The sequence below is a fragment of the Colletotrichum abscissum genome, assembly GCF_030869225.1.
Source record: "Colletotrichum abscissum strain IMI 504890 chromosome Unknown Scaffold_61.1, whole genome shotgun sequence".
Taxonomy (NCBI): domain Eukaryota; kingdom Fungi; phylum Ascomycota; class Sordariomycetes; order Glomerellales; family Glomerellaceae; genus Colletotrichum; species Colletotrichum abscissum.
In genome coordinates this window covers 87,915-110,159 of record NW_026850505.1, presented here as the reverse complement: position 1 = coordinate 110,159, position 22,245 = coordinate 87,915, and the positions used below count along the sequence as shown (strand labels likewise).

Sequence of the window (22,245 nt, the reverse complement as noted above, 5' to 3'; positions counted from 1 at the left end):
TTCTATCGCGTAATCCCAGAACCCAACCGTGGCGCAAGGCACACGCGCGGTCGCCCAGCGCCAGAAATCGGGCTCATGTTCCATTCCAAATCCCATTGCCGTATACCAGAAAAGATCAAAGCCAGAAACCGCCGCTGATCGCCGAAAATACCCAAATCATTACCGAAAAAATAACCCATAGACCGCACATTTTGGTACCCCATTGTGATAGTACATCCGTCCAGCGAACGAAGAGCGTCGCGATAACCCGTCGTCATTACAAGGCCCCGTGGCGGGTGCTGAGAAAGACCAAGACCAAGCACAAGCGTAAAGCGTCATAACGTACACGTTGCCGAAGAGAAGAAGTCGTGACACCGTCCTACACCTTTCCGAAAGGGAACCGTTTCGTCAGAGAATATTACCCATCATGAGCTGCCGAAGAAAACGTCATCGTTGTTGGTGAACATGTTGACTGGGTCTTCGAATTCTTCGTCAAACTTGCTCATCATGAGCATGTTGGAGTCACGGTCGAATTGAACTAGGCCATCTTCGGTTGTGAAAGCCTTCATGTTCATGAGCAATTCATCATCAGCATCGACCAGGCCCAGGCTCGAGATGCTGGTGTTGCCGATAGGACCAGCGTTGCCTCTCATTCCAGCTAACAGCGAATCATCGCTGAAACCAGAGTGATTGGGCTCGGCGTCAAAGAACTGATTGGGTGGTGGCGATGAAGACTGGGAAAGTTCTGGTGGGGTGTTGTACTCGCTCTTTGCTGGTGATTCCGGTTGCTGGGGCAACGAGACGGGTGCCTCCATCAGGGCCTCCGGGGAGACGTATTCGGAATGGTGGCTCGCAGCCGGGGAAGTCTCCAAGTGCGAATCCCGGTGAAGACGTGGAGGCGAAGAAGGCATAGGTGCGGATGAACTTGTGGTGATTTGAAGAGGCAGGTCGAAGTTTCGACGTTCGTCAATGTCGCCCATCTCGAATTGGTCATCCGACATCATGAAGTCGTTCTCGGGAGAGTTGACCGCAGAGCTATCTGAGTAGCCGGATTGCGATGAGGTGGATGCGGTCGACTTGTTCTTGGTCCTTGTGCGAGCCGACTTGTTGACGCGCTCGTCCATCTCAGGGCGGTGCTTGCGGGGACGTCCGCGCTTGACAACCTTCTTGACGATGCCATCGAACGCTCCAATGCACATGCCACGTTGGCGATGGCGGGTCAGAGCATCGTGGCGGGCAAAGCTGTTGCCACATTCGCAGGGGTAAGGCTTGATACCGGTGTGGATCTTTGCATGGCGCTTCAAGTCGTGTTGGCGAACGAAGCACTTCTTGCAGGAAGGGCACTGGTACTGTCGGTCATTCAAATGGGTTTGAACGTGAGACTTGATGTTCTCCTTGCGTCCAAACTTCTTGCCACAATCCTCGAAAGTGCAAGTCCATTTGCCATCTGCAGGATCGGGCCCGGTGATGTAAGTAGCAATGTCATCAAGCGTGACGCCGGTCTCAGTCTTGGTCTCCTCGATGTTGATGCTTGCAATGCTCGCGGCACTGGCAATGCTGGCAAGAGACTCGGTACGGCGATGAGGGGAAGAAAGGCGAGAATCATCAAAAGATCTGTCGTCAAAGGATCTGGAAGGCGAGATAGAACCGATGGTCATGTTGGGGTGGTGGAGATCAGGCCGGTTATCGAATGCGCTGTGGAAGTTCATCAGAGGAGTGTGAGGAGTCGAGTGCTGGGACATGTCGGAAGAGACTTGGAGATCGTCAGAGAGGCCGTCGTAGCCCGGAACCTCCTGGATCTTCAGGAACTCATTGTTGAAGTTGTTCATGTTCATGAAGTCGGCAGTCGGCACAACCTGGTCATACAGGCCATGGGGGATCTGAGAGGGCTGCTGAGGAACCGTCATGACGTTCTGCTCCGACTGCTTGCGCATCTCCTCAAAGATGTTCTGAGTGCGTTGGTTCGACTTTCTCACGGGCTTGAGAGTCTCCTCCATGGACTCGTCGTATCCCTCAGCGAATCGACTCGGCCTGGCAGACATGGGCTCGTGCTTGACGGCCCTGTCGTGCGGTGTCTCCATTGGTGTTGGGGGGAAGTAGTCTAGATGGTATAAGTGACTGAACAGAAGTGAGATTCGGAAAGACGTACTGTTTGCATCCTGGTGTGGTGGTGTCATTGGTCTTTGCATCTGCTCAACGCCCATAGTCTCGAATTTGTTGACTCTGTCCATGATGCCATTGCTAATTCTCCGGGAAGACCGTCTTGTGCTTGCAGTCTCGTCCTCAGAGATCCAGCCCTGAGGGGTGTTGGGAGTGTCGCTAAAGTTCATGAAAGAAGGGGTCGAGAGAGCGCTGTCAGAGCCAAAGAGCTCAAAGTCCTTGTTGCCTCCCATGTTCGCGCCATAGACCTGCTGACCCTTGGCCATCATGTCGTTCATCTGTTGGCCATACTGGTTGTACTGTATGGGAGACGAATCGAAGCATGTGGCGTCGAAGCGCTGAGCCTGAGGCGTTCCATGGGGGGACATGAGGTAGTTTTCATGGTCATTGGAGGCCATGTACATTTGCTGTCTCCGGTGAATTTGTTGTTGTGAGTGTTGTCGAAGGTGTGCCTGCTGGCGGGGGCCCGGGCGTGCTTGAATGCGTTGCTGCTGCGCTTCTCGCAGTACATGCTGCGGTTGTGCTAGTCCTGTGTTAGTAGTCATACTTACCGGTGCAAAGTCCTGCCTTCTTGTGTCCAGGCTGAGGCCTCGGCGGTGGCCGAGAGCTCGTTGACGCTGGACATTGGGGGGCAAGGGCTGGATCTTCACTGCTTCGAATGCCGTCGGTGTCGAATTTTGGCGTCGGTGTGCTCTGTGACGGGCATGAAGATTGCTGGTTTGGGGGTTATTGGACAGCATTGTGTCGCAAGGTTGAGTCCGGAAGGGATTGTCGTCGGTCGGTTTGTTGTCGATGGGAACCTATGGGTCCGAAACTGGAGGAGTGTAAGTTAGCTCTGGTTGTGATATTGATGTTGCGACAGCACGGCTAGACTTACCTCACGCAGCGCAAGCAGAAGTGCCGGGCTAGGGGGTAAGAGAGGTTGTGCTCAGTCTTGGTAGACTTTGCGGGTTAAACAGATGATATCTGGTCTGTACGCCTTATTCAGGCGAGGTAAGAAAGATGTGAGAGCTCGGAGAGCGTGCTCTCTACCTAGGCAAAGGTAAAAATGTCAATTGGCAACAAGAGAAGTTTTTGGTTAGATACGCAAGAAGCTCTTTTGGACCTTCTTGAGTAGCTGTAAGTGGTAAGAGTTTGTTGGTTTGAGTGGTTTTGTGGTTTTGGAGGAAGTTTGGCAGTTCAGCCGCGCGATGGACTGGTAGATGGTAGTCTTCCTGCAGTAGTGGATTTGACGGGAGGGGAGGGGAGGAAATTCAAGATTCCACTCTGGAGATAATCTGGGTGGGTAGGAGAGGTAGTAGTAGTCAGGAAAGACGAGGGAGGAGAGCGGCAGTCAAACAGACACAGACCACAGGCAAGGGAGTATAAGCCTGGCGTTTGGTGGGTTTGGCGGGTTGGAGGGGGGAGCTGTAACTGAGGAAACCATCTCAGACCAGGCGACAGGCGATGCGATGGGCCGTGGTGGTGGTTACCAAGGCGTCCGTCGGCGTCATGGGCTTTGTTGACGTCGTCTCCACAGCAACGGGCAACTTGCGCCTCAAGCTCCCCCAGGGAAGGTACTCTCTTTCCCGCACCTGCACGGCAGCGGCACCTTCCCCCTGCCTGTCTAGCCAGCGCGGCCTGCCCCCCCCTTGCACTTACATTGCTCTTGCCACCCAATCGTGTGCGCCATTGCTGCACCTTCTCAGCTGTGACGGCGCTACCAAGTACGTGTCCGTACGTACCGACAGGAAAAGGCATGCGGTCCGATACGTACCCAAGCTGACCTCCCACGCTCCTTCTCTTCCAAGCTTACTATTTCTGTACTTCTGATACATTTCCTCCCACGTTTTCTCACATCTCGATATAGCGCCATCACGTACCCTGAGGTACCCCATCGTGAGGATCCCGTCATTGCGGGTTCCTCCCAGATGGCCCATCAACCACGGCTACGGCCACGAGCAATCTTTAAAACATGTCGTTCAAAGACAAGGACCTCCTGGTTCTGCACCCTGCCGCACCTTGCGGTCGCATCGCATCGAGGCCAGGTTTTCTTCAAGTCAAGTCTGACTACTGAAGTCTGATGCCAGCTAGTTGCGTATGTAGCGTATCGAAATCTCGATTTTATTTATCTTTCAAGTTTCTAGACACACATCCATCCATACGAATACCATGTCAACCTTGTCAAGGCATAATCTCATAATTCCCATCCAGATATACCAACACGAGGCTCCAGAATACGCTTACACCGCAACAATGTCGTCGTGTCGTTCCTCGCTATACCTGACGCAAAGTGGGCACAGAAACAAACATCCCAGCCCAGATCAAAAAATACTCCGTCTCCGCAGTCAAGAATCGAATCAAGGACGTGCGTGCTCCCTCCCGGACTCGTCCAACCAGCACCTCGATTTGATCACCGATCGCACAACCCTGGCAACCGGACTTCAAGCCCGACGTGCGGAGGACAGCCGATGGCCCGTCCATCCATCACCCAAGAGGGCCAAGACTGCCATCGCCTGGAGTGCAGGCGCGCGCCGTCTCACCTTCCCACCGGCTGCCAACCACGCGGTACCGACGATGCACAGCAGCAGCCGCCGTCGTGCGTTGGTGCAGCCACACTCGAGAGTCTTTGTTTCACCCGCTGCTTGCCACCAAGACAGCATGTTTCCAAGAGACCACGCGGAAGTTCATCATCATTTCCCTTTAGTCACTCGTTCCCGCCATCTTCTTCAATGAATATCTTTCCGTATTGTTCCCGGGAGCTTCTTGTGCAACATACTTCTTTACTTCGCCGTTCGCCCGTAATAGACAGCATTTCTTCCCACTGTTCTCAAGACAACTGTCAGCAGAGCTGGATGCCGAACAAACCAGACTGCCTGAGTTGCCGGATAAGCTTCAGGACTTCGAATACCTCATCTGTCAGGAACCACTATCACGTCGTATCTTTAGGTCTACCATCCAGCTGGCTCATTGCAGAGGTTTGTCGAAACCAACTTGCTGGAACCTCTACGAATTAGCAGCAGCTTTGACAGGCGGCACGAACACATATTCATGATTCGGTATCTGGATTCACGTCAGTAATTCAGGCCGGCTTTCTCATCTCTGTCTAGCGAAGTCAGTCGCCATGTTCCGTGGCTGCACTCTATGGCGAAGCTACCATGAAGCAGTACGAACCGGCCGCTTTTGAGAATCTTGACTGCCTTCTATACACGCGCTAGATGAGGTCCCTGACCATCGGCATGTGTATTCTTCAGCCTTACAAGAGAGGCAAAAGTGAGCTCCAGCGTTGCTGACAAGAGAATAGAGAAGCCGGCGTTATCAGCGAGCGGCGAAGGACTTGGTAGAAGTCAGGCACAGCTACCAGCACTCAAGATGCTACCCTCGAGACTTTTTAATAGATTTCTGGGATGCATGTCCAATTGCTGATTCCAGCGCGCCACATCCCGCGCGACCCTTATAGCAGTCTCCGCAGCTATTCGAGATGACGAAGCATGACAGATAGAGCTGCTTTGATATCGCTTTTGAGAGGCGTACCTGGCCTAGAAGCTCTGGGCTCCAGTCCGAATTATACTAGGTGCCAGCTACACATATCCTATTCGGTTGACCATCATCCATCAACTGTTTAATAGTTCAAAGCGGTTCACCAGGAGAGCCTTTGATCTTTCGAGGTAAACGATTGTGAGTGACCTCGTGCGAGACCACCAAGTGGCTCTTGGCGAATTCTACCTCTCGTAGCCCAACAGGAGTAAGCTGAACTGAGATTGCCCCGCGTATCATCGCTGCTCCTCCGGGTTGAGAAATTGCAAAGATCGTCAGGATCGTTCTTGAGATCCATTACTGCATTGACAATGAGGTCGCATGATAAGTGATTGAGTGATGGTGTCCCTAGTCAGGTCGAAAGCAGCTCACACAAGAGGAATGTAGCTGGCTTCCGCGCCACGAACTCAGCCTCAACAAGAAGACATACCTGAGAAGTACTCCCCTGAATTCACAAACAAGCCAAGGCCCTCACTGGTCTATCTACTACTAGACTTACTTTCTCTTTGTCTGGTCTAGGTATTCTGCATTCATACATCCAGCCGTTTTCAGCGCCTCCTCAAGAATGTATCTCGAAGCTTCTAGAGTACTGTTCATAGCCCATGCACCGGTAGCTAGAAATTCATTCAAGTGAGGGAGACTTCTCCCTTGAGCAACTCATCCAAGCCGTGAAGCTTATGCCTCAAAGTCTTTAAGAAGGGGTTCACTGGAACGTTCTTCTCTCTGTACTGCTGGTCAGTCCGGATTCTGGCATTGACACTGTATCATTGGAGATTTGTTTAGGGTACCTTATAAACAAGTTTCGCCAAAATCATGATGGTGTACGTGTGTAACTGGTCTTGCGCAGGCTCAGGATGTCAGGGATCTGAAGCCTTACTATTGCGCACCAAAGCAAAAGCGTCGGTAGTCGTGAAGGACTACCTATCGTATGCACAGCGAATTATCCAATGGTTCCAAGGCCGACATCTACGCCACGGTCACATGATGCAAACTTTGCCCTTCGCCATCATGAAAGTCAGGGACGGTTCTCACGTGAGCACGTGGTTGAGCTCATGCCGGAGCCGAGGGAAATCCGGGGCCGAATGAGGCCCGGTTAAGAGTCCTCCTTGGGCCCTCTGCACTTCTATGTAAAGAAAGCCTCGGAACTAGACCAGCAAGATTTCGGACCCGATCTCATCGGTGCCTCACTGCCCTGATAGGAGGTGGCACTGGTGAATTAGCGAAGGTCAGGCGATATTTGACTCTCAGGTGAGGCTAAAAAAGGGGGCACGGCTAAGACCCGCCATCTTGGGTCAGGTCCATGTAGGCAGTATGCTCGGGCATTGTTGCACAACATTGGAGAAGCTGGGGAACACTGGTGGTTTTGAGGAGGAATCCGGAAGGGCGGGGAGCGAGTGGTGTACGAATCGGTCGATAATGATGTGGTCGTTTAAGCTTGAGCTGTGTAATCCAGCTACGACCACTGGGTGCGCTTGGTGTGGTGCGAAAGAAGAGGCCAAAGGCACAGCTTGAGCAAATTGGAGGAAACAGCGCTGCAGAGATCAGATGACATGCACCTTCTGGCTCGACAGGGTTCAGCTGTCTTAATCGAGACTGTTATTCACCGCCGCCTGGTAGGTTCATGCAAGGGCCAGAGTCGGGACGTTTCCACCGAATCTTTGTGCAGGCTTTGATGACAATTGAGTTTCTGTGAGCTGGCAGCATCGGATGGGATGTTGCGAGTAAAGATAATGAGAGTTTGTACTTCATCTCTCAGTATCATACACATGTACTTGATGAATTTCAATCATGGTATAAAGTTGCAGCTGTCGGATGAAATGGCGGAGTGAGGTCACCGAGGAGTTTTGGTCAGACGGCCTCGGGAGCTTCAGGGACCGACCAAGTGGACTTTGGAGATCCACTTGAGTAAGATACGACACGTGATTGGTGAGAAGTGAAGTAAACTGGAGGTTACGAGATTTGAAGGTGACGGTCAGCGACGTCGCGGGTGCCGGTTCTGGCCCGTGCGTCGTGCTCCCCTGTCACCGCGACAACCAGGGTCTTTTTTTTTTTTTTTTTTTTTTTGTCTTTCGTCTCTTGCTGTCCAGTCGATGCAATGTTTCCTGTCGTCCATTTCTTCACAGCGCACAGCGGTGACATTGGCTGGAAACAATTTGCAGCGTGCAGTAGCAGCAGATGCAGTAGCAGATGGAACCAAAGTATCGGGGCCGATCAAGATATGGAGTAGAAAGGAAGGGGAAGGATTGTGAGGCCCCATGACCACATCAGACGTGCTCCATTTAGGTTGATGATTGCTGTGAATGACTGGACCAGGACAGCTAGCTACATACTGCCAACTGCAACAGTGGACGTGGTGGACCTTGGACCTTGGGACCTGGAAATAACTGACCCGGTCCCGACCCCAACCGGTTTCCTCCCATCTCCCGTCAATAATATCTTTGGTTTAAGCTTCTGAAAGGATCCAATGCCAGCTTTCTGCAACGGCTGATTATCACCTATCGTGTCTATCTACCTGACGGATATCCCTCACCCAGGTTGCAAGGCTGCAAGAGACAAACAGACAGACGCCAGACCATTAGACGCCAGGCCACATTGGATACCCATCTGTTGTCATCTGGTTTCTCTTTGTTGGCCCTCCCTTTGTCCATCTCTCTCTCTCACTCTCTTCATCCATCTCACTTCACCCTGTTTCGAACCCTTTTTCATCCCACGTCTCGTCTCTTCCTGCAGAACTCGGAGCTGCGACAGTTTACCTTTCGCCCCGTTATTGACCCCCCGACTGCCGGCTCGCACGCTCGCACGCGTCGCCCTCGGCACCCACCCCAGCAGCTCTCCGCTCCCCCAAAAGCCAAAAGCGCAGACGGAACGAAAAAAATAGCCACACCACGCATCAACACCTCCCATTAATCGCAATCTGACAAGTTCATGCAATGTCAGGCAACACCCTTAGAGGCACGCCCAATCGCGGCCAGGCCCGTGGAGGCATCCCCTTCACCCAGAGCCCCTCCGTCACAGGCTCTGCACCTCCCGCCGCCGTATCCTCTGGCATTCCGCGCCCTGTCCTAGAAACCCAGGCTACCCAGAGCGAAGTTGGCGGCGGCGGCGGTGGTGGATCAGGAGTCAGTGCCAGTCGTCAGAAGCAGACCAAGAGAGATGAGGTATGATGCCCTTTTTTTTCCCATCTTCTGATAGTACCCCACGATCACGACCTTTTGCCTCTTTCTGCTCCTTCGTCTTGGAGGAAAGATACGCAGACCGCTTGTCCATCTTCTGTTGTCGTCGTCGTCGTCGTCGCGTCTCCAGTCTCGCTGGCACTCCGATCGTGTCTACTACAATCGACCAGAAGCTCCTGCTGCCTCCAAATGGCCAGACTTACCTACGGCGAGCTCGAAAGAGCCAGACTACTCGACACAATGGATACTGATTACTACGTCAAGGCAATTCGCAAGAAGATGGAGAGCGATCTCTCCAAGAAGAAGCACCTCACGAGCCGAGCCCGTCACTCCCGCAAGGCCCCTCCGGGCACCGTCCTCGCCCTGAAGCCCAGTCAAGCCCTGCAGATCAAGCCCGCTACCACCGTCGCCGAGGCCGCCCAGCTCATGGCCGCCAAGCGTGAGGACTGCGTCCTCGTCACCGACGACGACGACCGCATCGCCGGTATCTTCACTGCCAAGGATCTCGCCTTCCGTGTCGTCGGCGCCGGCCAGAAGCCTAACCACATCACCATTGCCGAGATCATGACCAAGAACCCCCTCTGCGCCCGCACCGATACCAGCGCCACCGACGCCCTCGATCTCATGGTCCGCAAGGGTTTCCGTCACTTGCCGGTTATGGACGAGAACCAAGATATCTCTGGTATTCTCGATATTACAAAGTGTTTCTACGATGCCATGGAGAAGCTGGAGCGTGCCTACTCGTCCTCGAGACGTCTGTACGATGCCCTCGAGGGTGTGCAGTCCGAGCTCGGCACGAGCCAGCCGCAACAGATTATCCAGTACGTCGAGGCTCTGCGTTCCAAGATGTCGGGCCCGACGCTCGAGTCGGTCCTTGACGGACGGCCCCCGACGACGGTCAGCGTAAGAACCTCGGTCAAGGAGGCCGCACAGATGATGAAGGAGAACCGTACCACGGCCGTCCTGGTGCAAGATCAGGGTGCCATTACTGGCATCTTTACCAGCAAGGACGTTGTCCTCCGTGTCATTGCCCCTGGTCTCGACCCCGCGACCTGCAGCGTTGTCCGCGTCATGACGCCTCACCCGGACTTTGCTCCTATGGAAATGAGCATCCAGGCTGCTCTCCGCAAGATGCATGGTATGATTCCTGCATTAATGAAATGAAATTAACACCAGCTAACGTACCATATAGACGGCCACTACCTCAACCTTCCCGTCATGAACGAGGGTGGCGAAATCGTCGGCATGGTCGACGTTCTCAAGCTCACCTACGCTACCCTCGAGCAGATCAACACCATGTCTACTTCAGACAGCGAAGGACCCGCGTGGAACAAGTTCTGGCTCTCGCTCGACGACGGCACCGAATCCATGATGTCCGGCGAGGGAAGCCACACTCATCACACAAATCTAGGCTCACGCATCATGTCTCCCGATATCACCCGGGAGCGCATCGGCGACAGCGTGGCTCCCGGTGACTCTGCCTCGCACGTTGGCTTGGAGTCACCACCTCGTTCCGCCGTCACCGGCAACAGCCCCGCTCAGCAATCCCCTGCCGAGCTGCCCTTCCCCTTCAAGTTCAAGGCCCCGTCCGGCCGTGTTCATCGCCTGCAGGTCATTGCCTCCCAGGGTATTTCAGCAATGGTTGCCAACGTGGTTGCTAAATTGGGAAGCGAGGTTGAGTCCATTGGCGGTGCTCCTGTGGCCGAGGAAGGCAAGATCTCGGGTGGCTTCGCGCTCAGCTATCTCGACGATGAGGGTGATTCTGTCTCCATCACGACGGACAATGATCTGCTCGAGTCCATTCTCCTCGCCCGCCAGAGCCGCCATGAAAAGGTCGACCTGTTCGTCCACGACCCCGAGAAGCCCCCCGTGTCCGCCGCACCCCCCACCATCGAGACCATTGCGCTCCCCACCCCTCCCATCTCCGCCACGCCCGACCTTCGCCAGAGAAGAGCCTACGATGACGAGGACGACGAGGCGGAGGATGAGGACGAGGATGAGTCTACGATCCGGAGGTCGCGTCGCTCGAAACACCACGCACCCGTGGAGAAGGAGGTCATTGCTGGTGTTCCCAACGAGCTGCTGCTCCCTGGTGCCATTGTGACGTTGGCGGTTGTCATTGTCGGTGTTTTCACGATCTCGCGCCTGACCAGTAGTAGGTAAGGGATGCGCTGTAGAGAGAGAAAGCTAGAGACAGGAAAGAGGAGGATCTCAATCACGACTTTACGAGAGTCCTTGGCGAAGCATTGTAAATATGTATCGAGTATTGTTGTCTTTACTAGACTTGAGTACCCCGACGTTAAATTAATACACCGCACATCCGTTCTATCAATTTATTGAAAATATGAACCATTGAATTATGTTAGTAGCCTTCAGGAGTATAATTGCATTCGTCGTTCTTGGTATTCCAGTCAATTGAGTGCTTACCTAACATGTGGGGCGTATCGGCAGGGGCGTTGCGGAGACTTCCGTCCAGCTTCCCTGAGAGCTCCAAAAATTATTCCTGGGAAACTGCAGCAGCGTAACGACTCCTGAGCACCCAACGCCGCCCGCCAAAACGCCATGATTGTCAGAAGCATAGTCAGCCGGCATGGTATGTGTATTCTCTGAAGGTATCTGATCCAATTGAGTATTTGTTGCTGATATGGTGCTACTCATACAGGCAGCAGAGCCCTGCTGGCGCCAGCAGTCGCCCGATCATGCCATCGCGCCGGCATCACGACCGACGCCCTCGTCGGCGCCATGACGCCCGAGACGTTCGCAGACCTGACCACCTCCGCGGCCCTCGGCCAGATCCCCCAGGTCGCTCCGCAGCACGATCCGGATGTCGCAGCCAAGCGCGTCGAGGCGATCGAGGCCCGCTCCAAGACGGTGCCCAACGCCTATAACCGCTTCCGCCGGCAGCAGAACCTCAACGCCCGCGTCGGCGCCGCCGTCGGACGGCCGTACGTGCCCTCGCAGCTCATCGAGAACCCGCCTCACCCGAAGGACATCAGCCTGGAGCTGCTGATGGCGAGTCAGACGCACATGGGACACCACACGTCCCGCTGGAACCCGGCCAACGCGAAGTACATCTACGGTGTGAGGCAGGGGATCCACATCATCTCCCTCGAGACCACGGCTGCGTACCTCCGTCGCGCGGCGCGCGTGGTGGAAGAGGTGGCGCACCGCGGCGGGCTGATCTTGTTCGCGGGCACGCGCAAGGGCCAGATGGACATCGTGACGGGGGCGGCGAAGCTCGCGGGCGGGTGTCACCTGTTCACCAAGTGGACGCCGGGCAACATTACGAACCGCGACGTGATTAATCAGGGGAAAGAGGTGCGGATCGTGGACGAGAAGGATATCACGCTGCAGGGGTTTGAGAGGTTGCAGAGGACGGGGCGGCCGCTGGTGCCGGATCTGATTGTGTGTTTGAACCCGAGGGAGAACTATACCATGCTGTACGAGTGTGGGTTGGCGAACGTGCCGACGATTGGGATCATTGATACGGATGCGAATCCGGATTGGGTTACGTATGCCATTCCTGCCAATGACGACAGGTTAGTATTCACCCCCTTCCCTTCCCTTCCCTTCCCTAACGCCGAACTCCCCATCTAAACCCCCCAACTACCTCTCTATCTATGCCCGTTGACTAACAATGTCGTGAACAGCTACCGATCCGTCGCCGTCATCGCGGGCGTCCTCGGACGCGCGGGCGAGGCGGGCCAGAAGCGCCGTCTCGCGGCCGCGGAGAACGGCGAGTCGGAGTGGACCACCCCGCTGGAGACGCAACGATTCATGAAGGCCCAGGGGAACGCGTGGGAGAGGGAATTGAAGAAGTGGCAGTCGACGGCCTCGTACACGGCGCACAACGCGGAGGAGGGCGAGGAGGCGAGGTTGCTTGAGATGATGCAGGTTGATCGGAGCAAGGCTGTTGATGGTGGGCTTTGAAGTTCTCCAGTGGGCCAGTTGGGGTGAAGTGAGTGTCGAGGATCGAGATGGGAAAAGAGGGAAAAGATGAGGGAGAAGGATTGTCCTGTCCTGGGACTTTGTACTAGACTACCTACCAATGTATGAACATGTACCAGTATTTCTATAGAAATTCGCCCTCTGCTGCTATCGACGGGCGTTTGTCACTAATGTTGGGTGATTCCTCTGCTGTGTGGGGTTGGCAGTGATGAGTTCCTGCAGGTAGGCATACGGTTCTGGCCCACCTTGGGCCTCTGTGAGACTATCTACCACTCAATATCACGATAGAGCTCAATGGTGTAGCTGATGCAATGACTCTACCCAAATTCGATGGATTTCAGCTCTCAACTGTAGTGAAAGCTGTCACCGACAATCATCTTGTTTGGTCTTTGACCCCCTCAAAGAAGATATTTGCTGAATGTTCATATCTTGTGTACCATCGGGCCCTAGACCCTTCTCAAGGCACCGTGAGCACCTGGTTTGGCATTGACCATACGTGTTACATGTAGATGAGTAGGCACTCGGTGAAGCCTTCATATGAGACGAACGTATATCATCTCTACTCTATACGTGTCAACGAGAAATGAAACTAGCTTAATTGTATGTTTGTCCTTGAGTTTGGCTTGGCTTTGTGTGACGGGAGTGGGTAGATGGGGCTGAGTGGTTTGTCTGTTGTTAGGGGCACGGATGTGTGGTGACCTGATCGTCCCCTTTTGTTCCGTTTGCTCCTACAGCGACGTGTAGACTTCTTCTCATTCGTACGCAAAGCTGTCGTGTCAGAATGTGGCCTATGTCCAACGTGAAGACTATCGTCTACGCGGTGGGGGGATCTTCGGTGTGCAGGTCATGTTTGCTCAATGGAGAGATTTACTGGAGTGAACGTCCCAAGACAAAGTGAAATGATTTTCTTGAAACACATGTGATGTTCCCAGATGGCAGGCCTGAGAGCGATCTCGTCATCTAGGATTTGGGAAACATTCACGATCTAGACCACAAGACTCATCAAGAAGTTCAGAAGCAAGTACAAAGTAAATAGATTCCTTGAATGATATCGAAAAAGTTGGTATCTCAAAAACGCTAAGAAATGTGGTATCAAGTCTAAAGTCGTCCCCCGTCCCTAGCAACCAAGCTGTTGTGGTTGAATCGTCGAAAGAAGAATAAAAAAAAAATTCATAATCGTGCGCTTTGTCGGCCAAAGTAAATGGCCCAAGTAGAAGTTTCTCCTCCGCCACAACATTTTTTCCCCCTCCTGAGCTCCGTTTTTCCACACCTTATCCCCAGATGGGCTCATCGCGAGGAATCTCAGGCATGGCCCGCGGTACGGGCAGGGGCTTCGGGGTGTCGATGTCCCTCTTCTCGGCAGACTTCTTGCCGCACACGTTTGCATTGTTGCGCGCGGGGTCGGTGTTGCAGATGAGGCCGCCGCAGCAGGGCTTGTCTACTTCTGCGGTACTTGTGAAGCAGAGACCTGGAAAAGGAATTGTTCGTCAGTATGTGTGGATGAGTATGGGTGAGATGGATTGTGTGGACTGAGTAGAGAGAGAGAACTAACCTCCTTCTGCGATGCACTGTCTCTTGATGAGGCCGGCGTCGACGCTGATTGCGGACGCGGCGCTGATGAGGGTGACGAGGGTGAGGAGTGAGAACTTCATGTTGACTTGTTTGTGTGTTGTGTATGTGGTGTTTTGAGTTTTGTGAGTCGTGTGGTTGACTGCGTGTGTTGTAGGTATATCGGCTGTGTGTAAGATGATATCGGTTGTGTGTTGTGCTGTATTGGTTGTGCCGGATGTATGTAGAGAGCGTGTTTGTATGTATATGAGCACTTTTGTGTATATGCGACGTGACGGATGTTGGGAGAGCTTTGTGTGAAGAGCGAATGTTGGTCGATAAAAGAGAGGCTAGCAGTCTGCTGTCACAGAAATGGATGGAGAGACCAAGCTGATAAGTTTAATGACACTATCGAAAGGATAGGAGGCGCCACGGGAAATTTCGTGGATGTCAATAGCGCTATATAACCTTAGTCCAACCTTCTTTGATTGATTACCACCCCAATCAAATTATCAACTACCACACCCTCACCCCTACCTGCCGGGCTCCGGGCCAACACCCTCCCTTGACTCGAAAAGAATAAAAGTCGCAGTCGGGAAACAAGTGCTGGCCTCGACCGATCGAGGCTGTGTAGGAGGTCCCGCCAATCTGCATCAATTCTACACACCCCCCCAATCGTGACGAAGTTCGACACCTTCAGATCTCTGGGCGGCCTGGGCTTCTGTGGTCTGAAGTGTCCGTCAGTCGAGCCAAGCGCGGTGACCAGACGACCAGACGTACGCGTACGCTGCCGTTTGGCACGGCGTCGCAAGTTTCGGCAGGAGGAAAGTCACAGGGTTACGCCCGTCTCACGGTCCGGTTCCCGAGTTCGTCGCAATGATGTGTGCCAGTGTGCAGTAGTGGTTATCCCCCCCTTCCTGATCGCTCCTTGCTTCAACCCGCGGGCGCGGAGTTTTGGAAGGGGTGGGAGTGACCGTCTAGACGGTACGCTGGTGTGTCGGTACCTTAACCTTGGGCACACCAAGGGCAAAAGGAACGCCTAGGTAGTGTAGTCACCGAGGAAAGGAAAGAAGAATAGGTGCTGCTGGGAACAGAGTTCAAGGCAACCCCGGGCTGCGGGAACCTGCGAGGGATTCTTGGAAGGGCGCAGGTTTGCGGGACAGAACATGCGCAGTTTCAGAACTTCCGATGTAATGGACCGGCCAATCGGGTGGCCGCGGGGTTCTGGTTTTTCGAAAGAAAAGAAGGTTTCTAAATATATATGAAATCTGGGTGCCGTCTGGAGTTGGTGAAGTTGGGATGATGAGGTGGCCTCCTCCCTGGCAAGACTGACATCCGTACTCCGTACACCGAAGCTGTGCGGTAAAAGAAGGGCAACTCGATAGAGTGCAAGCACGGTTCTGTAAGCCAACGGCAGGGCTGTTGAGCATAGGCATGGGCAAAGACATGCTTAACGGGGATTATGCTCGCCAGCCCTGCCGAACAGGCCGGCATACCATCTCGCGGGGATACTGTATGCCCAATCACGTCGTGTGCAATACGTCTTTGCTTTTCGAACAGATTGGGTCTGTGAATTGTAATTGAGAGAGGTCCCACTTTGATCTCCGCGCCCACGAGGCCAGATAGATGGATGATGGACATGGCATGGCGGCATGAGAGAGAAGCACGAACCACGACGGGATGGTCCATAAAATCGTGAGCATTATCGGTCCTGCCGACCAGATACCGGAGGACACACAACCCGCCGCCCGCTGAGGGGGGCTGTAATTGTATCGTCCGTCGGTCGCTTTCCTGACCCCGTCCTTCTTCTCTCGGTGTCTGTAGATCCGTTGACTTTGAGTGAGGGATCCGAACGCTGTGAGACTTCAGCACCCTCTTCTTACTCGTTGCCTTTTCTGTCAACCCAACATTAACAATCCAAACACCCCCAAGACCTTGGGTAGCACGCAAGAAGAGATAGAAACGGAGTCAAAGCAAATGCAATCCGAACAGGTTTCAACTTTCGAGCGCTGGGCTTTTAGAGTTTGGATCCTTACGTATACCAGAGGAAAATCCGAAAATTAGGTCTTGGCAACCCCCTGTCTTCTCGCGTTTCCAGGATCCCGTCAGAAAGATGAGACGGAAGCATGTTCGCCCCGGCCGTTGTCGCCGGCTGGTTCAGTGCATTGTTCAGTTGCACGACACACACACATACCTACCTTACACACGCCCCCACGAATCGTGGAAGCCTCGTGCTTGGGCTGGAGCTTGACTCAAGGAGACGCAAAAACTCAAGGCGCCATGTTTGCAGAGCGCGGAAGTGCACACTTCAGAGCACCCACGAATACTAGCGGAACCACAGAAACTCAAGTCTTCCAAGGAACAAAAAATTGCACAAACTCTCTGCCCGTGGTCACGATTAATGGCCGCGTCATTTTAACCGCTTTAATTCAAGCTAAGGCATCTCTTAGATTTGGCCGAGAAAAGAGTTTTTGGGATTAGACACGGCATTAGTGCGCCCCGCTCATCCCGGACGGAAGCGACGCCCCGAGCGAAGGGCCCGGGTCGTGCCCCACACTACCCGCCATCCGTCCCGACGCTCGGCTCCGTGCCCCTAGGTAATATGAGATGGCATAGGAGAGATCGAAAGAGAATTTCGCGAATAAATTTGGTACAAAATCGAGAATTCATTCACAGGACTAGTGCTCTCTATCCTGGGTCTTTCGGCCTCGGCTACCCGTTGCAATGAAATCCAGCTCTGGAGGGTAATCAAACACTGCGATATAAGCGCAACCTAGTTTCAAAGTACTAAACCGGGATATGCTCCTCATAAAAGCATTTAAATAAGTAAAGTCTGAATTGCTGACATGTCCGCTTGCCATGTTAATAAGTTGTGAAAAGTCTATCAAGTAAATGAAAGGAAATAGACAAGAAAATACAGGCCCACGCCGCCGCCGACCTCATCCATGGTATCCAAGACGCCAAATAGACACCACGCCACACCATCAGACCACTCTCCTCTCACCCGTTGGCATTACCCATTTATAAACTCTATAGAATAGACATCCTTTTCCCTCCCGTCCTTCTCCCCCATAACCGCATCCGCGTCTCCATCCACGACCACCCCAACCCCAACATCATCATCATCCCCCTGCTCAATCAACATATCCAGATCCCGATCCACAGCAGCCGCCTCCTCCGCCGACACCCCCATCTCGCCCAACCCCTCTACCCCTTCTTCGGCCTCCGTCGCGTTGAGCAACGCCTGGAAATCGGTGTGGTGAGGGTGGTACGGGTTATACGGGTTCTCATGATGGTGGTGATGATGGAGATCGTGATGCGACGTCGGCCCCGGCGGCTGCAGCCCGCCAATGATTTGCGGATCGATCGGCTGGAAGGACCCATCTTGTAGCATAGGGTTATGGTGCGGGTGCCGTGGTAAGGGGGAGGCCGAAGGGTCGCGGAGGGTGTGGGAGGGTGGTAACGAGGTAACTTCTGCGTAGGGTGATGATCTTGGCGGCGATAGGGGCGGGAGGTGGTGGTGGTGATGTGGATGTTGGTGTTGAAGCGAAAGGACATGGTCTGCGGTGCTGAGAACTGTTGAGGTAGGCCCTGGCGATAACGGCGGCGGCGGCGGTGATGTTGCATGAGTGTGATGAAATGAAGTATTTGTGAGGGGATTCACAACCGATACAGGCGCAGCAGAAGAAGTAGTAGAAGCAGCAGTAGCAGCTGCTGCCAATGCCACCGCCGACCTTCCCTTGGCACCACCCCCGTTTCCACCCCCCAGCGCAGGCGTCTTGCCGAGCTCCTTACACTCCGTACAGTTCCGAATCACGTCGCTCGCCGTCTCCTTGATGCGGCTCCAGTGATACTTCTCCGCAATCGTCGCGGTCGTCTTGTTGATACCGCCGTGGCCGGCGGCATGCACCTCGCGCGCAATCTCGTACTGCCTCCTCGGATCCGGCACGACCTCCTTATCCTTGAGCATCAGCCGTTCGCCTCCGCCGCCGGCCTCCCCCTCGCCCACCAGCTTATAGTGCGTCGCCGCGCTCCGGAGCCTGCTTTTCTCGGCGCGGTCAGCACCCGCCGGATACCGTCCGTACTTTAGATAAAACTTGATCTTGTCGAAACGCTCTTCACTCACGAGGTCCTCCGACTCTGCGCCGTTGCTGCCGGGGACGGGCAGGTCCCGCCCGTAGATGATGGCGTCGATGAGGGTGCCCGGGTACGAGGCGAGGTTGCCGCACCCCTTTACGCGGCCGATGCGCTTGAAGCCGAGGGCGTCCCAGATCTTGCACGAGGCCACGTTGGTCTCGTAGACGAGGTTGAAGACGGAGTAGGTGTAGCCCAGCTTGGGCGCCCAGTCGATGTAGCACTCGCCCATGAGGCGGCCAACGCCGCGGTTGCGGGAGGCGTCGGTCACGAGGAAGCCCGCGTTGCACACATGGCTGCTGCGGCCCGGGTAGTTTGGCTTGATGTAGAAGCTGCCGAGGCACTCGCGGGACCAGTCCATGTCGTCGTTGAGTTCGGCGTGCGGCTGCTCGATGTTGCCCAGCATCATGACGGCGCCAAAGTTCTGGAACCAGTAGGCGCCGAATTGTTCGGCCGCCATGGTCTCCATCATCGGGTAGGTGTCGCCGCCCTCGATTTCCTTGTTGAGCTGGTCGCTTAGGTAGCGAACCAGGGACGGGGGCACTTCGTGTCGCGAAGCGAAGGGGATGATGGTGGCGACGGTCTGGCGGTCGCGGAGCGTCACTTGACGTGGGGTGATGTCGGCCGGTAGGGAAGGATTCATCGGATCCGGGTACGGCGTAACCCCGGACACCCGGTAGATAGTGGGGCTCGCCGGGTCATCTAGCATGGCCGGCATTTTCGGGGTAGTTTACTGACTCGGCGGGGGCGGATCGGCACCGCAGGGGCCCTTCTTCCAACCCAAAGCTCCTCGTAAAGGTGTGACGAGGAGGGTGGGTACTTCGTAGTCTATAATAGACAGCTCTGTTGGCCGTTTGCGACAAACTGGATTTCGCGGTACTGACTTTTATGATACCAAAAAAGTCAAGAGTTAGTTAACATTTCACACGTGTATAGCACCAGGGAAAGCAGCGGTTGATAAGAAAATACGCGCATATCCCAAGATCATGTCTGGCCCTGCATAAGCAAACTTCCCTCTTCTGTCCCCTCCCTTCATGATGTCCGATATCTAAGACGGAGCTGAGGGGGGATTTGGAACAAAAGAGAAAATGCAGGTTGAATTTGTAAGGAAAGGCTGCAAGTAAGCCTACCAAAAATCTGATCTGACTCTGCTCAATGCTGACTGACTTTCCCCCAAATTGAGTCAGAGTAAGAAAAGCAAGACAACCCCTCCGGCCAAACTGCCGATTCGGCGCAAAAAATGCAGTCAAGCAAAACGAAAAGACGGCGTGCGTGGTGGTACGGATGCACTGGTGGCTTTTGCGCTGCACTTTGGGTACGATCGGATAAGGTAATGAACCGCCTTGCCGTTTCAGCTTTTGCGATGACACCACAGCTGCTAGCATGCACGAATGCCTGACCTTGGCGGGGTGTGTGGAATCGGGGGAGCTGCTGCTGCTGTGCTGTGCTGTGCTGTTGCTCGAACGTGCTGAAATGTTCGTTGGTGATGTGTTTCCTGGACCTGAGGCCTGAGGGGTGGAGGGGTTAAAGGAGGGAGGGGAAATGCGCAGGTTGCGAAGTTTTCAAACCCGGACTTTGGGACTTGGAGAACATGTAAAGTTATGTAATGGAGATTGAGCCACATTCAGCGCCACATTGTGGCTGAACCTTACATTGTCTTTCTGGCAGCGTTGCTATTCGTTATCTCTGAGAAGAAATAATACAATAGTATGACAAGAAGTAAGGATCGAAACAGTAGTTGAATATTTGTGATCAAGTGCGGTCTTACAACTATACATATCATGCAGTCAGCTCTCTCGATACAGAGCTTCTTAGATGCGTTGTATCAGTCCAAAGGTAACTCACGTGAACCCATTCTCAGGCATCACCTAGATGATGTTCGGCATCGCTGCTTAGAGCATCCGCAACTTTGGGTTTATTTGTTTGAAATCTGATGAATATTCCCTAAATTTTTAGCGGTTAGCGAGCTCAAAAGAGACAGCAAAGAGCTATGGCTACAATCAAGTAAGGCAATACCCGTTCGAGAATGCCATCCCAAACACGGAAAGGACCTTGGTGGCGCAACAAGCTCGGCTTTCAACAACACCTTTGACCACCGTTGGCTTCGTTGGCTTCAAAATCTGATGTGCTGTTGAAATCGCTTAGAAATATCAAACATATACACTCTATCTAGGTTTTCTACAGTCTATTGGATATCATACAGAGTCTCACTCTCATACGCCAGTCAAGAGCCACACACATCGAAGCTGTTAGACTTCATCCGCATATGCCAATCTGTCATCGACGACATCAGAGACGGATCAACATTCCTATTCGCCTTGATGAAGACAGTCTCATAGGGGTGAATGTTGCTCCCGAAATACTTCTTATCCCACAATAAGTCACCGGAATCCGGGTGAGCCTTGCAGTACTCTTCTACTCCTTGTTCGGAATGCAGAGCGGTCATCATGGCGTCGACTTTGTAGCCGGCGTTCATGATCAGGCCCGTCGTTCCAACCTCGGCGTGGACTGCGGCGTTCCAGTCCGCGTAACACCCGCTGAGACCGACAGGAGCGTCTTTGCTTCCGAAGCGATCGTCTTCAGACGCGCTTGTTGCGACTGTGGGGTCCAAGAGGATGCTCATGCCGACATCATCAGTAGCGAAGATCATGGACTGAACATGCAGTCTGGGGATGCAGTTGAGTGTCATTCCGACAAGCTGTTTGAAAGAAATTGTCTTAGAGTCCACGTCATGTCAATATCGAAAATTTGTGAAGACTCACCTTGGTTGTCTCCGTCACCTTGCTCAGATACAAGTCCGACCAGCAAGACGAGCTCCACGCCGGTAAGAATGGCCCTCGAATGCTAGCGTTCATCGTGATGAAGCGCTTATACTTCTTCCACAAGTCATCCTTCCTCAAAACTTCGCCAATAGCACCCATGTCGAAGCAGGTGTTATCCCGCTTGACGATGCTAATGTTTGGCAGGTCAGGAATGGTGCTCGACGCGTTCGCATCTCCATTAAAGATGAAGACAAAGTCTGCGCCATTGTGGATACCCTTGTTGACAAAGTAATCAAGGTTTGCCCGCGCGCTCTCGGAGTCATGATACGCATACACGATGAGCGGCCGGTCTTTTGAAGACGCGCTCTGTTGGTCTGGAGTTGCGGGTTTAGGCGAAGAGCCATGCGCGATAGATTCAGGGATCGCGGGCTTTTTGAGGGGGACCACCCCTGGTTAGCTGCCGGACCCAACAAACTTCGACTGTTACGGCATGGAGCACCGTAACCGCTCGCGGGGAGGGGGAAAACACACCAGTTGGAACGGCAGTATCCACCAGGCCGATATCAGGAAGACGGCCGTGAGAAGGCCAATCTTCAGAGGTGTCCAGTGCACCCCGAGAGACGGCATTTTCGGAAGCGCTTCGTCGTCGTGAAGAGAGAGTTTAGGGTGTATGTCATCTAAAAAGGAAGAAGGAAACGCTTGGCCGGCTCCATGGAGATTTGGGCTCAAGATAACGTTGGAGCGGCGCGGCAGGGAAATCCGGACTGACGTGGAAGTGGATGACATGATTGCGAGTTGAGCTCCTGAGTGGTCAGACTACCCCGGCCATGTGTGGATATCACCAATAATAGGACCCTTGCCCCTGATGCGGAGCGAACGGAGTGTGGGAGCGGTCGGCGCAAGCGCTCACGGATGCCGACGAGCTAAGGAGATTGATTTCGTTGCCATCGGCGGAGACTGAGATCTTGGGCGAAACGAGTTTATAGATCTAGACTATTCCAGTTTTTAACGTGCGAAAGTTGAGC

General features: G+C 53.8%; 7 protein-coding genes across 7 annotated transcripts; 2 read left to right on the top strand and 5 right to left on the bottom strand.

The window, feature by feature from the left end:
- Positions 1-404: 404 nt before the first annotated feature.
- Positions 405-2,879, bottom strand: CABS01_15043 (uncharacterized protein; the record flags this gene model as incomplete). The annotated part of the gene is made up of 3 exons (XM_060548381.1): positions 405-2,080; positions 2,129-2,630; positions 2,691-2,879. 3 exons carry the CDS (start codon positions 2,877-2,879, stop codon positions 405-407), a joined length of 2,367 nt encoding a protein of 788 aa, XP_060392208.1.
- A 5,706-nt stretch (positions 2,880-8,585) lies between these two features.
- Positions 8,586-12,758, top strand: CABS01_15042 (uncharacterized protein; the record flags this gene model as incomplete). The annotated part of the gene is made up of 5 exons (XM_060548380.1): positions 8,586-8,813; positions 9,093-9,966; positions 10,021-10,983; positions 11,491-12,367; positions 12,479-12,758. 5 exons carry the CDS (start codon positions 8,586-8,588, stop codon positions 12,756-12,758), a joined length of 3,222 nt encoding a protein of 1,073 aa, XP_060392207.1.
- A 1,289-nt stretch (positions 12,759-14,047) lies between these two features.
- On the bottom strand, positions 14,048-14,428 carry CABS01_15041 (uncharacterized protein; the record flags this gene model as incomplete). Its single annotated transcript, XM_060548379.1, has 2 exons — positions 14,048-14,244; positions 14,329-14,428. 2 exons carry the CDS (start codon positions 14,426-14,428, stop codon positions 14,048-14,050), a joined length of 297 nt encoding a protein of 98 aa, XP_060392206.1.
- Positions 14,429-15,575: 1,147 nt separating this feature from the next.
- Positions 15,576-16,013, bottom strand: CABS01_15040 (uncharacterized protein; the record flags this gene model as incomplete). Its single annotated transcript, XM_060548378.1, has 1 exon — positions 15,576-16,013. One exon carries the CDS (start codon positions 16,011-16,013, stop codon positions 15,576-15,578), a length of 438 nt encoding a protein of 145 aa, XP_060392205.1.
- Positions 16,014-16,450: 437 nt separating this feature from the next.
- CABS01_15039 (uncharacterized protein) lies at positions 16,451-16,654 on the top strand (the record flags this gene model as incomplete). Its single annotated transcript, XM_060548377.1, has 1 exon — positions 16,451-16,654. One exon carries the CDS (start codon positions 16,451-16,453, stop codon positions 16,652-16,654), a length of 204 nt encoding a protein of 67 aa, XP_060392204.1.
- Positions 16,655-17,337: 683 nt separating this feature from the next.
- Positions 17,338-19,176, bottom strand: CABS01_15038 (uncharacterized protein; the record flags this gene model as incomplete). Its single annotated transcript, XM_060548376.1, has 1 exon — positions 17,338-19,176. One exon carries the CDS (start codon positions 19,174-19,176, stop codon positions 17,338-17,340), a length of 1,839 nt encoding a protein of 612 aa, XP_060392203.1.
- Positions 19,177-20,682: 1,506 nt separating this feature from the next.
- CABS01_15037 (uncharacterized protein) lies at positions 20,683-21,847 on the bottom strand (the record flags this gene model as incomplete). Its single annotated transcript, XM_060548375.1, has 3 exons — positions 20,683-21,156; positions 21,221-21,649; positions 21,752-21,847. 3 exons carry the CDS (start codon positions 21,845-21,847, stop codon positions 20,683-20,685), a joined length of 999 nt encoding a protein of 332 aa, XP_060392202.1.
- Between the last annotated feature and the right edge of the window lie 398 nt (positions 21,848-22,245).